Genomic DNA, 14,395 nt, shown 5'->3' with positions numbered 1-14,395 from the left:
AGGGCCGTGCGTACGAGAAGGGTGTAGCCAACCCTACATGACACCCTCCTCCTGATGTCACTCTAACGGCGCACCCCACCCACTTACTTCTGCCTAAACCTGTCTAAGTAGATGTTTAATGTGGATGCCACACGTTCGTGCAGCGGCTGCAGCTGCATATACTTGGCTAGATCGGAGCAACCGGAGGAGCCATTTTTGTCAGATTTTAACTTTGCTTTAACTTGAGTCTAACCGCGAGAATTCATCTCCTCCTCCTCATCCTATCTTGCATTGCCCCTCTACTACGACAGAGCGGAAACGATGGTGAGGGGGGCTGGAAAGAACCAAGCTAGGATGAATAGCTGAGGGATTTAAAAAAAGAAGAAGCTTATCATTTATTCTGTCCAAGCATTCATTATGGCGAAGTATTGGTATCCATGGAAGGGTAAGTAACTAAGTCAATAAATGACGGATGATAATGAATAGCTGAATGGATAGCATCGAGTATAAAACAGTGTTTACATGGTAATTGTAATGGTCAGCTAAACAAATATAAGCTAACGGCTAATGGTCGTGGTCCGTTAAACAAACTAAGCACCAACTGCATTTTATCGTTCATTGTTACGACGTGTTACGACACAGGTTTACTCTGCTTTAAGTCGGTCTGGTGTTACAGTTAAACTGTTGTCTGAATTACCTGCTGGATATGAAAAAAGGTGATATTCGCGTCTGTGGTGATGTCGATCTCGGGGCTGCTTATATCATCCGAACCGAACTCCTATCTGCAATTACATTTTAGATATCGATAATAGCATTTCTCCTGCTCGAACTTGTATTCTCACTGGTCAGAATGGTAATTAAAGATATCCATAATAACCCTCTTGCTTAGTAGAAATAGTATTTCAAGATATCTGCGACTGTGATTGTGACGCACTAGTCAAAAATAAATGTAAGATATCTAAAAATATGTATCGCAGATATCTGCAATTCAATTCTTCATAGTCAAAACGAACATTTCAGATATACAGTCTAGCTGTTAAATGTTAAAAACGGTTCGCCATAGACGCCAGAGGAGAAGAAGGACGTATTTCTTCTACGTTACAGCATCAGATTCCCAAACAGATAAGAAATATCGTTTTTGATGCATTTCTTTCTTAAGACTGTCACTTTATCTGATGCTGTTGTGGGTGGTTTGTGCTTTTCAGCAGAGCATCAGATTAATAATAGAACAATTAGGTCTTTATTCCAAAAAGATATTGTTACAATCCCTTACATAATCCCATGTGGGAACATTTGGAATAGTAAAGAATGTGCCTTGGAGAAAAGTGTGGTCCTTGCCTCTGTGTATTTTCCTCCTAATCACGTACACCAGTCTCACCAGTTGATTGGAAACACCAGTTAAACAGCAACGACTGTCCTAAAAGCCTGGCACGGCATGACAGTGTTTTATATTTAACTACAGTCAATATTATGAAAAAAATGTTGCCTTGCTTATAAACCATAGCACAGGCTTGGTGGAAAATAATAATAATTCTGACTAGGAACATATATTAACAATGCATCAGATTATATAAACTAAATATATATTTTGCATTTAAAATCTGAATGAATTAAAAAGAGTAAAATGAGTAAAAAAAATATACAGACAGATGACAAATTAAAATAAAAACCGGTCCAGGTCTGAATGCTTGATCCCTACAGTGAGGGGATCTGGTGAATCTGTTATGCTTTGGGAGGCATTTTGCTGGCATGGTTTGGATCCACTTGTCCTCTTAGAGGGAAGACTCACTGCAAATCAATACAAAGTTATTCTGAGTCATCACCTTTATCCTATGATGAAACATTTCTATCCTGATGGGAGTGGTCTCTTCCAGGATGACAATGCCCCAATTCACAGAACACGAGGCGTCACTGAATGCTTTGATGAAAATGATATGAATGATATGCTATGACCTTCACAGTCACCAGATCTCTCTCCACCACCATCATCAAAACACCAAATAAGGCAATATCTTCTGGTAGAATGGTGTTCATCCCTCCAGTAGAGTTCAGAGAGCTGTTTTCCCTCTAATATGTCACACGTCTGTATATTTCCCTCATAAATGTAGTGGAGTCTTGAGTAACACTGCATATTGTCCTCTAATGTGTCTAATGATTAACTACCCGTGTGTGTCCAGCGCAAGACCCCTAAGAGTTAGAGGGATTCAGTCTTCAGCAGAGAAACCAGAAGAGTTCCCATTATCCAGTGTGAGTGAGGACAACATGAGGTGCTGGGGAGCACTCAGGTAATGTCTACATAAAACACCACAAAGACTCCTACTGTTCTCTGAAAGCCACCAGACCTGACCTGCTTTCCATTCTTCTAAGGAATTTAAAGGAGAACAGCAGTATTTAAAGCCACAGCTAAAGTGATTTTAACATTTAAAAACCAATTGAAGGGAGCTCAGACTATCTCTAGTATGAAAGCCGATGTGACATTTAGGCGACTCTCTGTTTCACATCTCTTTTTCCAAAGTGTTTATCAGCTGACGGCTGAGTCTGAAAGGCTTATCTCGATATCTCCGACTGTGGTCGCCCATTAGCAGGACGAATGAGAACAAGCAACCTGACCATTAACTCAAACTAAAAAGCATCAACATGTCAATCTGTTTGAAAAGACACACAAGCTCCGTTCTGCTGTCTTCTTAATTGAATGAGTAGTAATTAATAATTCAATCCTAATGAATTATTAATGAATCCATTTCTTAGCCACTGTGTGAAAGCATCTAACTGTTTCGGTGATCATGTGGACAGTTGTTAGAAATTTTCAGGGTGTAATTGTAGTAGGAAGAGGAACACACATGAATAAATAACAGGGATGTCAAATAGTTGAACAACCAGCTTGATCCTCTTAAGTATCTCCTGGTTTAACTAGCTTGGTTGATTGGCACCCAAACGCTAAGCAGAGTTTTTACTACAAGCAGAGCAAGAATGATTTTCATTTCCACATTCAAAGTCGTATCTCTGTGCAACCAAAACCTGTGGTTTAGCTATTTGCCTTCCTGAGCTTCAGCTGCTCATCAGACCCGGGTTCTTCCTGCATATAGTGTCTTACTTTATGAATGCACGCTTTGTTTATCAGGCTCTAGAGCAGAAGTTGTAGAACAACCTTTCATAGGACGCATACTCGCATCCCCTCTGTTAGTCTGACCGACTGCTTTTATCACTTTCAAATTCTTTATACAAATAGACTCGCCTCACCACAGTTCAGCAGTTCAACAGTCACGGCGAGCGTTCTTGCATTAGGAAACTATATTTTAACATTTGCTTTCAGCAGTTACTAAGAATTACTCAATAAGTATTTTGAGTGTTTTCCCGAATGTGACTCGGTCATGTGTGCTTAAATCCTTCTTGCATCTTGTGCCATCACTTCACATCAAGGGTCTCGCTGCAAATGAATCATGTTTGTTGCATTGGTCTGTGGTTTGCATCGTGCACCAGACATATTACCCAACGTTTTTCCGGGGTAAGCAGGCGGTGGCATAGTGCTGCATAATTGTGTAAGGCTATTAAGTGTTTTATCTTGTGGTGCATCTGTCATTAGTTCAGGCTGTGAGTTGCACCAGAACTCTATGCACACTAACCATAGTCCACTCTCATAAAAGTGCAGCTATTTACTGTACTTAAAGCTTTGCTTATTCCTGTCTACCTTCGATGTAGATAGATTTTGTCCTGTTAAGTCTACAGCGGCTCTTACAGGGATACACGGCACAGAGTTCAGTGCTTATTCCGCACCTGTGAACACCCATGAGGACATTTGAATTGTGCTTCTGCTAAACCATCAGCGTGCCTGTTTGGTACTTAATAAAGACATGCATTTGTGACCAATAAAAGACACCAAAATTGTTCAAAACTTCAATCTTGATAAGTGCAAAACAATTACTGGAAGGTGGAGCAACATGTTAATGAGCCCTCTTTGGCACATGAGTTGAAATCTGATGGTTGAGGTGATGAAATACAGGAGAGAGATAAAAAGAAGACACTTTTGAAATATGACATTGTAAAAGCTCAGATACTGGCAGTGGTCTGATTAGATAATAACAAAGTCTAAAGATGGGGTTTAGCATTTGTTCAACTACCCTACCTTTCATAACTGATTCAAGTGTTGGTATCTTTAGGGAGTTGTAAAACCAAATGCTGAACAAGACTTTTTTAGGTGACCTTAAATGTTAAAATTAACTTTAATGAACTGAAAGATAGGAGACTTCCTTCCTCCTTGAAAGTCAGTAAGACACAGAGTAGGGTGACATTAACCCTCTACTTCTGGTTGGTTTATCAACTTGTCTCTTGCATAATGTGAGCAGAAACTTATACTAGTTTTTGTAACTTAACAATTAAATTAACAATTCTCTCTTCTATGTGGGCATGCCTCCTTCCCCCCACTTTCTAGATCTTGCCCTGTGTGTGTGTGTGTGTGTGTGTCCAGGCGTGTGGTAGTGCCGGTTGCTCTTTTAGGTTTTCTGTATTTGGCGATGGTCACTTTAGCGCAGTTCGGGACAGAGAAAAGCAAACCTGTGGACTTGCACGTCAACCCTGCACATAAAAAGGTCAGTATTCAGAATTGTGGGTAAGAGCGCTGAGAGTTTTAACAGCAGATCCACACATGTTACAGTGTCTAATGGAGTGTTAAAAAAAAAGCATTTCAGATTGATTCCCTGTAGTGGCACCATCCCATATAACACAATAGACTTAATGCATGGATTTTCATGGTACACATGATTAGATCATGTGACTATATGAATTACAATTAAGTAAGAAGATTTAATTTATTCAAGGGAATTAATTATGCTCCACTATCAGACTCTTTAGGGTAAGTTTTTAACTTGTCAGATAACTGTACTCATTCTTGGATCAGACGTCGCCAAATTTAAATAAAAATGTATGTATAATAATAATAATAATAATAATAATAATAGCAGAAGTAATTTGGTTTATGTGGTCGAATAGGGGAAAAGCCTTTTTTTTAAAAAACATGTTCCTTCATACTGAGTGAAGTGAGGTATTGAAAAAAGATGTTTAGTTGTTGAAGCCAGTCGTGCATGTAGTTTTTCAAAGATGTTCTGGAAAGGCCACATAGTTTCCCTCCAAAGGGGACAACAATCATAAAGAGAGTGTGTCTGACTTATGCATGTTACACAAATAGTTGTAACTGCTTTAACACTGTTCACTTTTACTGTTTTCACAATGTTTTTTTTTTTATTTTTAAAGTGGTTGCCAGTAGTTATGCGTGGCCACAGACTGAGCCTTTGTGCCTCTGATTCATAACATATAATCCTAAATACCAGCATGTACACATACCATTTATGGCTACGCCTACATGTCTGGACTGCAGTAAAACAGGTTCTGGAGTCAGATTGTAATGACCTTGTGGATGTCATTAGAGTTTCCAGCATATCTTGTTCACATGACCTCTTCTTTACTTGCAGCTAGTGCAGGATTATGTACTCAGGGTTCTGGAGGGTCAGTGTCATCGCGGCAGAAGCAGGCAGAGTTTTTTAGCTCGACTCTCTGCTTCCAGTCCTGCGACTCAGCCTTTCCTCTGGAAGGACACGCCGCTTCCTGATGACCTCTTTCTGTATCCGCCCCCATTTGGGTTCAGAGGCCTCCGGGGCAAAGTGGAGGACCTGCTCAAGCAGGTGAATACAACTTCTTTATCTCTGTCGCTCTATCGTTTCTATTTCATCCATACAGTATTTGATAATTATTACAGGGTAATAAAATTAATTGAATGGCACTTGGTGTGTTCCTGGCCATGTGACAAGAGGAGATACCAGAACACCTAATCTTGTAAACGCTCAACCCAGAAAGCAAAATTGCTGAGGCTCAGATCCGGGCCAAACCCGACACTTGGGGGCGGTTTCATCCGGCCCACATACCGCGTGGAATGATGACACTCGGGCGATCCGCTCTTGTTTCCCAGATCTGGGCCACAAGCAAGCCGTATGTCAACCAAGAACAAACCAGATAAACCAGAACTGACCCACATCCAGAACACCTGAGAGCACCACCACATCATTTGATTTTGGATATTTGGGCCATATTTGCTATTTTACATGCGGGCCATTTCAGGCTCACGTCCTTTTTTTTTTCTGGGTCAGAAGAAGGCCAGCAGTGCCGAATCATTGCCTGATGTGGCCCACTTCCATATGCTATCTGGGAAAGCTTTGTTTTTAGGTGTGTTTTGATATGAAGGGTTTGACCTTTATTGACAGCTGCTTCTACCACATATCACTCTCAGATTTGTGTCAGCTTTGTTCTGGCACATAACTGCACGCAAAACAGCAGGATGTGGCTTGTGGTTTTAATTGAGTAACTCTAAATACAATGTGGCAAGGGAAGTAGAACAGCGGGGCACAACGACAATGGTCAGCTTCTTCTTCTTTTTTTTTTTTAAACATTTAAAAGTTTTACTTGACTAACAGTAATTATATTTGAAACATGTGCACATGCAGTTTGATGAGGAATAATTATTTTGTGGGCAATCAGAATGATGATGAAAATATTTACAATCTGACTAGCACCAATGATAATTCAGTATATTTCCACATACTGTTTTACTACTCCAAATTTCTATACTCTGTATTTTATTTAACCAGGTAAACATCTCATTGAGATTAAAATCTGTTTTTCAGATATAATAGATTATAATAAGAGACTCAGATTACAGATATATTACATTTATGTCTAATCAACACAAGAACGTATGATAATTCTGATGACTAATCTTACTAATAAGTAGGAATTTACTTTACAGGCTGAATGTTAACATTAAATTCAAGATATCTACATTCAGTTTTGACTAGTATTTATATTTCAATGAATGATCTCTTCAGTTTTTCTCAGTTCAATATAGTTTAGTAATACTTTTATGATATCTGTATCTGTAGTTATTAATGGTCATCATGCACTTGTAGACACCTAGAAGTGACTTTGGTTTCCAGCTCTAGTAGGAGCTGACTATGACCAACTTATTCCAAACAGTAAACACAGTAAATCACTGCTGCACCTCTTGTCGGAATAATATCTAGACAATGACGTGAAGCTCTAAGGGTGAGCGGTGAAGGTCAAAGAGGCTTCTTGATAAATAATATAATCTGCATGAAAGGTTTTGCTTAACTGATAACATTGCTGGCTGAGCGGGAACTGATAACTGAGTTTAGAGTGAGGGCAAAGTAGCTGCACTGATATAATCTGGCCAGAAGTGCAACAAATGGAAACATTTCAACCTCTGTGAAAGTTGCCCGTAAACATCCTTGCTAGTATTTTTCAATCTATTAATAAAATGATTAGTGATGTGATGATATCTGAGCTGGAAAAAGATGAAAAAATGAAGAATCCAAAGAAGAATCCACAAATATGATTTAGAACTCGATACATAAGAAACAAAATGCTTTTCCATTTTTTTTGATTAGATTATCTTCATTGTGGTATAAAAAAGCCAAACAAATATAAGCCAAAACAGCACACAAACACTGGATGTCTGCACGTGAGGAGTGTTTTTTCCCAAGAATAACAACATTTCAGCCCCCAAGCGTCCTTTTATTATTCAACAACATGACATATGCATATGAATGAATATGAATATGACAAAGTGCATTTTTATGTTTTTTACTGTACTGTATTTTTCAAGACACAAACCTTATCATCTGTGAATTTTCCTTTAAAGCTGCCAGACTCTGCGTCCCAGCAGGAAAAATCAGAGAAATGTCGACGCTGTGTGGTCATGGGAAACGGAGGCATTCTCAGAGGCCTTGACCTGGGCCCTCTGATTGACCGCTTTGACATCATCATCAGGTAATAAAAAAAAAAAGACAGTGGAAGATGTTGGATTAAAACCATGTGTCTTTTTGGAAAACTCGCTCTTTATCACTGCACTCTATTACATTAAAATTGTGTTGCTAGGAAACAGCTTGAGTCCAAGTTTATTTCCTGTCAGCTGCCGAACGATAAACATGAACTCAATTATAATGTTTATGATGGAAATTGCCACTAAGTGTAACAATGCATTTATTCTCATCTATACATACATTATACATGTGGTGATATGACTGTATCAATCTGATTTAACGCTATAATGATCCTCAACTTATACCAAAGTCTTATTACTGACAGTTCCCACTATGCATAACCAAGAGAGCCGTATAAGTCAACGAATTGCACTGAAAATCTGTTAATCAGTGACTCTGTGTGTGTGTCTCCCTCACCCAGGTTAAACAGCGGTCCTCTGGGAGAGTTCAGCGTCGATGTCGGGAATCGAACCAGCATCAGGATGAGTTACCCGGAGGGCACACCGCTCCACTGGGTCGACACAGACGCACAAACTCTGTTCGTAGCTGTGGTGTATAAAGGCGGAGACATCAGCTGGACATCCGCTATGATCAACAAGCTCACTGTGGTGAGTAGTGCTCACATCCAGTACATATGTCTAAATTGTTATATTTACAGTATTAGACTTTTGGCTTTTTTTTTTAGAGAGAGTTTTCTGTCTTTCCACATACAGTGCTGTCTTTTGATATGAAAATGATCACATTTAAAGATATCAAATGTCAGCATAAATTCAACAATGGGCAGCTTTGTTCTGGAAATTCTGGCTATGATTTTGACCATCAGAAACTTACAGTTTATTGGTTGAATTCCTGCATAAGTTAACGTAGTTTTTTTTTTTGTATTAAAAGATAAAGGCAGAAACTTACTGTAATGTTTGTGAAATAGGTGCAAATCAGGTTTGACTTGATCAGGCAAAACCTTTGATTTTGTCAATGAGTGGGTGATTTTTTTTTTTGTTTTCTTTAATCCACAGAAATAGCTGATATGCTCATACATTTACAGTAGAAAGCAGTCAAATCATCTGCAATCAGAGGAACACAATCTCAAGAAAAATAATGGCGTTTGAGGAACTAATCTGAATTTGTAAAAAAAAAGTGTGAAACATTATAAAACAATTGAGAGAAACTACTAAAAACACAGAAATAAACTGACAAGTATGGGCGTATTCTCACTTCTTGCAGCTGCACTTTGCTTATTTCCGAACACATACAGAATTCACACATTAACTCTCGAAACCTGCCTGAAACTGCGGGTGGATGTGGTTAACAAGCATTAGACCAGACCGCTCAACCATTCAGTTTTCCCTAAGCGCTTGAGCAGGGGTTTTCAAAGTATGACAGTTATTATTATATTAACATAATTAATTGTTACATATTATTAATGAAACAGGAGTCATTAAACCAGCTTCATGGTGAATAAGAAGGAGACAGAGTGACATGATAGGATGGATAAAATACACTACACAATTTGTGGAAAGGGAGAGAGAGAAAGAGAGAGGAGAGGACTTCATTCTTCTCACAGGAAGTCAGTTTTACTCAACCCTACTCGGAACAGATCTCCGTGTTGAGTAGCGAAACGAACCAGCAAACATTTCTACATCACACTGGCCTGCTCCTCCTACTGTTTCTAATCTGGATGCCATCACATAATAGTCTTTGTTTAACCAAGACTCAAAAGCGGCCTGCAGCTCCAATAAAGAATCATTTGTATAGATAAGACTCGTCTGTACTGTATTGATCTATGACAGATGTGTGCTTTGTGTGGCAGCCTCTGTGGGACTGGCTCTTCTTCTGGCAGAAGGTTCCAGATCAAATCCCTCTGGAGCGCAACATGTTCAGACTTCTCAACCCGCATGTCATCAGAGAGACCGCACTGGACCTGCTAAAATACCTCCCACCCACACAGCGCCTCTGGGGCTGGGACCAGGTAATAGACACCTCCCAAAGCAGGGAGTCCATCTGTTTGTCTGTATGTTCTCATAACCAGGATAACACCCAGCAATAAAAAAAAACACAAAGACAGATTTGTAAAACGTAGTTTATTATATTTGATAAGGTTATAAAATGTAATAAAAAATTTGCCTGTATTCACTGTAGGACACTTTTATTTCTATTTTACTTGTATTCTTATCTTATTTTACTTTGTCTTATTTATTTATTTAACAGTTGGTTACTTACTACATGTGACTGTTTATAGTTAGATATATTAAACAGTCCAAATTTAAAAGTAGTTTAAAAAAAAAAATCATTTATATTCATTGCATTAACTACATACATGTGCAGTAGTTGTGTGTGCACTTACTGTACTTTGCCCAGTAGAACCATTAGTCAGACAAGCAAACACATTTGCTCATGTGCAAATCAAATAAACTATATGAATTTTGATAAGAAAAATAAAGATATATGTAGTTAATTGGATTTCCTATTGGACTGTACCACATACAGTATATTCTCATCAACTCAGGTACTCGTAAACAATCTGTCTTAGTTCGTACTTTTCTGTAGGCATGTGCTCAGCCAAACTAATCTGATCATACGGTGCTCATTACATAATCACTGAAATATAAGAAAATTGTAATTAAAATAAGACATACTAGAACTTTAACTGTATATTGTACAGAGAGAAATCATTATCTCTGTGGCTGGTAGTCGTTTTTGAACATTTAAACATACTTTAGACCAAATCCTCTTTGACAGGGAGCCAGTTGTCTTTCTGCAGACATAACACTTGCTTCCTCTGTGAGAAAAGTGACAAATGTGTTTCCCAACAAGTGCAGATGTCCACACTTTGCTGTGTAGAAGTGGCTCCACCTTGTGTTTGGTTTTGGTTACTGCAGCACTGACTAAAGTAACCACCACAACCATTCACGTTGTAATGATACTAGTGCGGTGCCTGTTCCAAACGTGCCTATTCGGAATGGGCTAATTGCTTATTACTTGCATATATATATATATATATCAACTGACTAATGTAGTAATTTAAAGGAGAAGGAATTAATAAATTAAATGGTTTTAATCCAGACAGAAACGTCAACAGTGAGAATAAACTGAGGTTGAACCAAAGAAGCAGTTTACAGCCTTCCATTGATCGATCTGCAATCTGTCTGCACTCCTATTGGCTAGTTTTACTGCCTTCGCCTCTGTCTTTTTTTCTCCTTGTGCACTCTAGGGTTGGGCTGATGGGCAACTGATGGGTCTGTCCATCTTTTGCGTGGATTACATTACTCTTAATGGCTTTTTACTCACAAAGCTTTTATTGCACTTACAGTAATGCAAGGAGTGTAGTTATTTGTCGTCAAGTGGACCTGGTTTACTGTCTCTCCGCTGCTCCGCTCAGAGGACACACACTCGCACACACGGAGTGTTCAGCCCCGCCAACGGTGAAACAGAGGACAGGAGAGAAACTTAGTGCGACCATAAATGACAGCAAAATGCAGTAGACGCAAACACTGAGCTGAAATGAAACGAGTGCACATAAATTAGGTAAATAACATAAATAAATAGTGTCTACTATGTTTTGCTGTCACTTATGGTCACGCTAAGTTTCTCTCCTGTTTCACTGTGGGTGGGGTTGAGCACTCTGTGTGTGTGTGTGTGAGTGTGTGTCCTCTGAGCGGAGCAGAGGAGAGACAGTGAGCCACATGAAGTACTCCAGTTGACGACGACACTTGTAACGTTACTGTAAGTGCAATAAAAACTTTGCAAGTAAAAAGCCAATAAGCGTAATTTAGCATCGACCCCTCTCTGATAACATCGTCCATGGCGATGCTTCACTGTGGACATCGTCATAGGCCAATTCTGTAGACATCACCCAACCCTAGTGCACTCGTTCTTTCCTCTCGGGCAGTTTAACTTAACGGGGCGCGTGCCTTTGTCTTGCTCAGCAAGTCAGAGCCCAGAAGCCCCGTCCCGCTCTGATGTGACAGTATTTATATCAAACAGTCCACGCAGCACTCTGACACAGAGCTGAGCGGCTCGCTGTTCACTTGTTTATTCAAAGTTAAATAATATTAAACATGTCGTATGTCCCAAATTGCACCAAATTCAACACTGCACTTCCTTAGGTCCCCGGCAACATACTCGCCAAGTTTGAAGTTGATCAGATGAACGGTTCTTGAGATAAGCGAAGGACATTCATACAGACAGACAGAGATTCCTTGCTTTACAGTTAGATTAGATAGTTAGATTGTATCAGTTACTGTCACATCCCTACTTCATATTATCTGTATTGAAGGTGTGAAGATTGAGCTCAGGAGAGCTGTTAACAAATGATAACATTGACACCAAGATCATTCTCGTGTCCCTCATATTTGATTCTGGACCTTTAACATAAACCATGCTGAGTGAGAACCACTTGTATATTTTTACTGAGCAACGGCACATTTGTGCTTTTTGTTGTATCATAACTGTAAATTTTACCAGCTTCTCCTGGTAATCTAAACCTCCAGCAAAATACCATTTAAATTAACTTAACATCTACGTCAAGTAATAGACCTGCTGTGTGCTATTTTCTCATTTTTAAAAATTGATAGTCACCTACTATCACTCAACAGTCTATGCTAAGTTAGTAGATCTGTCAAGGGCACATGACAACAAGGAGGATAAACTGATTAATTACATTGATGTGAGCCCACTGAGGTAAAGAAAGAAAATGAATATCTATCATAATGATAAGAAAACTATTAATGCTTAGTCTTGTTGCTTGTCTTTTTCTGCAGAATGTGCCCACCCTTGGTGTCTCTGCACTGAATTTAGCCAGTCTGCTGTGTGACGAGGTCAGCCTGGCAGGCTTTGGGTACAACCTATCCCAGCAGGGGGCGCCACTGCACTACTATGACCACCTGCCCATGAGCGCCATGCTGCAGCAGAAGATGCACAACGTGGACAAAGAGACCAAGCTCCTACAAAGCCTTGTCAAAGAGGGAGCCATCACTGACCTGACGGGGGGGATTCACTGCTCCTTCTGCCCCAGCTGACCTCCACATATTTTACCATAAAGCGTTTCATTTTTTTGTTGTACATTGCTGTCTGAGGACAAAACACTGAAGCAAGTACGCAAGTACTGAAGCAATGGCAAGACTGACGGTATGCGAAACGTGCTTTTTGAGAGCAAAGGACTTGCGACATGTGAGATGAAAGACAGCTGAGAGAGAAACTTGATGCAAAGACTGAGAAAAAAATCTAATACATTTAATACTTGACACAAAGTGCTTCTTGCAGGACACAAAAACAGAAAGTAAGCATCGTAGTCGTTCAGTATTTCAGTTTTCCTGTTGTAACAGCAGTTATATCCATCTGACCTATAGACTTTGAAACCAACCAATCAAATGCCGTTAAAGTTCCTTTACTAACATGGAAAACCAAGTTTTCATGTGGAAAATGTAGAATTATAATTTTGAATGATTCTAATCCATATTAGCATTGCAGACATGTTTTACTCCAGATAGTCGTTGTGTTGCAGGTATTTCAAACATCAAGTCTGGACTCCAAACAGCAGCTTGTGTCAATTACAACATAGATAGCTCACCCACCTCTAAATTTAGGACTGCTTCAATTGGTAATACAATAGTCTCTTTGGTATCACTGGTTGTAAAGACATTTTGTCCACTTACAAACTGAACGACAGAGCCTTTGATCAGTATGTGTTGAATGTTTCAATGCATTTTGAATTATATTATTTATTTATTTTAACACTGGAACAAAAGGATTTGTATTTAAAGTTTTAAAAAAAAGTCCAAGATGCCTTTGCAGTTTTATTTTTATGTTTTAAAAGATATGTCAGATTTTTAAAAAAAGAAAAACATATGTAACTTGTTTATGTTAGTCTGGGCTGGTCCATGAAAGCTACACCAATGAAAAATGTTATTTACAAATTGTGCTGGGTTTTTTTTTTGTTTTTTTTTAATCATTTGTATAATTTTCATTGTTTGTTATGTAGTTAATAACATTTCCCCTGAACACACTCGTGGTTACTTTGGAAATGTTCATGCTCTTTTCCTCTTTTTTTTCATGTTCTGAAGCTTTAAATTTCATCCATTTCCATGAATACAGTCAATTCTTATGTTTTTATTAAATTATTTAATAGCCAACACAACTGACATCAAGCTAATGGAAAAGCACAGCCAATATAAAGATTAATACCAGTCATATACTCGGTTCAAATGTGAATTTCTTACTGTTCTCTGAGGAAATAGTCTCGTTTTAAATGGAAAAGTTTGTTTGTCTATGTGACCAACAGAAAGAGATAAATGCACCTGTCTGTATTAATCACATTATGTGTTTAAGAACGTCACGGAGGCTTAAAGAGACGTTATTGTTGTGATGCAGTTTACTTTTCTACCACGTCTTATCAGTCTTAAGTTATTGCACTGGATCTTGTTATAAATTGAATGTACATATGATGGAAATTAAACTGAAAACATTCCTACAAGTTGATGGATTTTGTGGGGTTTTGCTCATGAATCATTATCCCTTAATCATTTCTACATTATGTCTTTGTTGATAATAATTATGTGATTTTTTTGTCTCTGATGAAGATTGATTATATTTCC

At 38.7% G+C, this 14,395-nt stretch overlaps 1 protein-coding gene across 2 annotated transcripts; it reads left to right on the top strand.

Moving 5' to 3' along the window:
* The first annotated feature begins 28 nt into the window (after positions 1-28).
* st3gal5 (ST3 beta-galactoside alpha-2,3-sialyltransferase 5) lies at positions 29-14,274 on the top strand. Of its 2 annotated transcripts, none has more exons than XM_067598586.1 (8): positions 29-424; positions 2,157-2,264; positions 4,409-4,565; positions 5,445-5,654; positions 7,685-7,812; positions 8,227-8,413; positions 9,613-9,771; positions 12,563-14,274. In XM_067598586.1, exons 1-8 carry the CDS (start codon positions 417-419, stop codon positions 12,818-12,820), a joined length of 1,215 nt encoding a protein of 404 aa, XP_067454687.1. In that variant the 5' UTR covers positions 29-416; the 3' UTR covers positions 12,821-14,274. The 2 variants fall into 2 exon arrangements, with proteins under 2 accessions (XP_067454687.1, XP_067454688.1); XM_067598587.1 differs by having other exon boundaries at positions 33-424; positions 4,445-4,565.
* The last annotated feature ends 121 nt before the right edge of the window (positions 14,275-14,395 follow it).

Source organism: Thunnus thynnus, chromosome 9 (genome assembly GCF_963924715.1).
Source record: "Thunnus thynnus chromosome 9, fThuThy2.1, whole genome shotgun sequence".
Lineage (NCBI taxonomy): Eukaryota > Metazoa > Chordata > Actinopteri > Scombriformes > Scombridae > Thunnus > Thunnus thynnus.
Note: the sequence above shows the minus strand (reverse complement) of the source record. Positions and strands in the feature narration are given on the sequence as shown.

Coding starts and splice junctions, on each gene's coding strand:
- st3gal5 (XM_067598586.1), top strand. Junction 4,566..5,444: donor TCAACCCTGCACATAAAAAG/GTCAGTATTCAG, acceptor CTTTACTTGCAG/CTAGTGCAGGATTATGTACT. Junction 5,655..7,684: donor TGGAGGACCTGCTCAAGCAG/GTGAATACAACT, acceptor TTTCCTTTAAAG/CTGCCAGACTCTGCGTCCCA.